The 1,290-nt window shown below is 35.7% G+C and overlaps 1 protein-coding gene across 3 annotated transcripts in view; it reads left to right on the top strand.

Annotated features, from left to right (window-relative positions):
• CADPS2 (calcium dependent secretion activator 2) overlaps window positions 1-1,290 on the top strand; it is a 499,168-nt gene that overhangs the window by 259,663 nt on the left and 238,215 nt on the right. For all 3 annotated transcript variants that reach the window (XM_003789780.2, XM_023513206.1, XM_023513207.1), the window contains exon 7: window positions 1,046-1,157. In XM_003789780.2, the coding sequence (XP_003789828.1) occupies window positions 1,046-1,157 (112 nt within the window). The remainder of the gene's footprint in view (window positions 1-1,045; window positions 1,158-1,290) is intronic.

The raw sequence follows: 1,290 nt of genomic DNA on the forward strand, positions 1-1,290 counted from the left end.
TTCAATTTTTATTATATTTGCTTTCCTTAGTTTTCTGTATGTCACAAGCTTTATTAATAAGGTTTATAAAATGTGGACATTTCCATGAAAATGGTAAATCGGTGTTTTTTAAGACAATAGAAAAATATTGGTATCTTTACTTGGTATTAATTTTTAACTTGAATTTTTTTTTGATAAATCTCGTATCTTTTTCCTGCTGGTGATGTTTTGCTCCAGTGGTTTCCTCATGCTGTGCCTTCTCATCGCCTGTGTTCTCTCAGTTACGAGAAATATCGATCAGATTTTTTAACGTCAGATGTGTGCCAGTTAAGTTTTTAAATGAGCTAGAATGAATTGGTATGTGGGAAAGACGAGATGCTATTAATTAAAAGATAATCCGAGAAAACATGTTACTGTGTTCTGATGACTTGAAAAGCCAGATGTCGACAGACGTATTTCCTTCCCAAGAGAATGTAATGGGGAATTAACTGCAAAACACTCATATTTTTATGATGCATATTTATTTCTTTTTGACAGGAGCTTTAAAAGTCATATAAAGTAATAGATCTGAAATAATTCCCCTCATTTTTTACAAAGCAAAAAACAAACAAAAAATGATTTGGTAAAGACTTTCCAAGAAGAGATGGGGTAAAGTTTTTAGGATGCAAAAATAGTTTTCTAAGACACTCTCTCTTACATAAACAAACTCCGGGCAGTTTTTCTCAGCTGTCCGTACAATGGTGCTGTGATGCACATTTGAATTAATAAAATGATAGGTTTCAATAGCGACATTCATGGTGCTCTCCCTACGCCTACATTCTTATAACACGCTCCATTCGATAGTCCAACGGGATAATTTTTTGAACAGCTGAGTAGCTATTACAAACCGTAAAGCTTATTGTTATTTTCTTTCTTGACTGTGCCATCTGTTAGAGACAAAAGCGAAGATAAAAATCTCATTGCACACGAAAGATTTCTTACTGCTTAGCGTATATTATGTGGAGACAACTCTCTCTGGGGGGAAAAATGCTGCATTCTAAAGAAAATCTGTATTACTTCATTACAGATGGGGAACACAAGGAGATTTCACCACCACCTATCCTCGGCCTGTGGTCAAAGTAAAACTCTTCACAGAAAGCACCGGGGTCCTGGCGCTTGAAGATAAAGAACTGGGAAGGGTGAGTTATGCTCGGCTCTGTGTGTCTAAGGTAACACAGTTTTAACTTCTTTGTATTCAGAGAAGGTAACCAGTAATTTCTGTCCATGGGTTAAAAGGCTCATCTCATCTTTAGATTTGAAGTCGATTTGATT

The sequence above is a fragment of the Otolemur garnettii genome, unplaced genomic scaffold, assembly GCF_000181295.1.
Source record: "Otolemur garnettii isolate 467f Iridium unplaced genomic scaffold, OtoGar3 scaffold00037, whole genome shotgun sequence".
Lineage (NCBI taxonomy): Eukaryota > Metazoa > Chordata > Mammalia > Primates > Galagidae > Otolemur > Otolemur garnettii.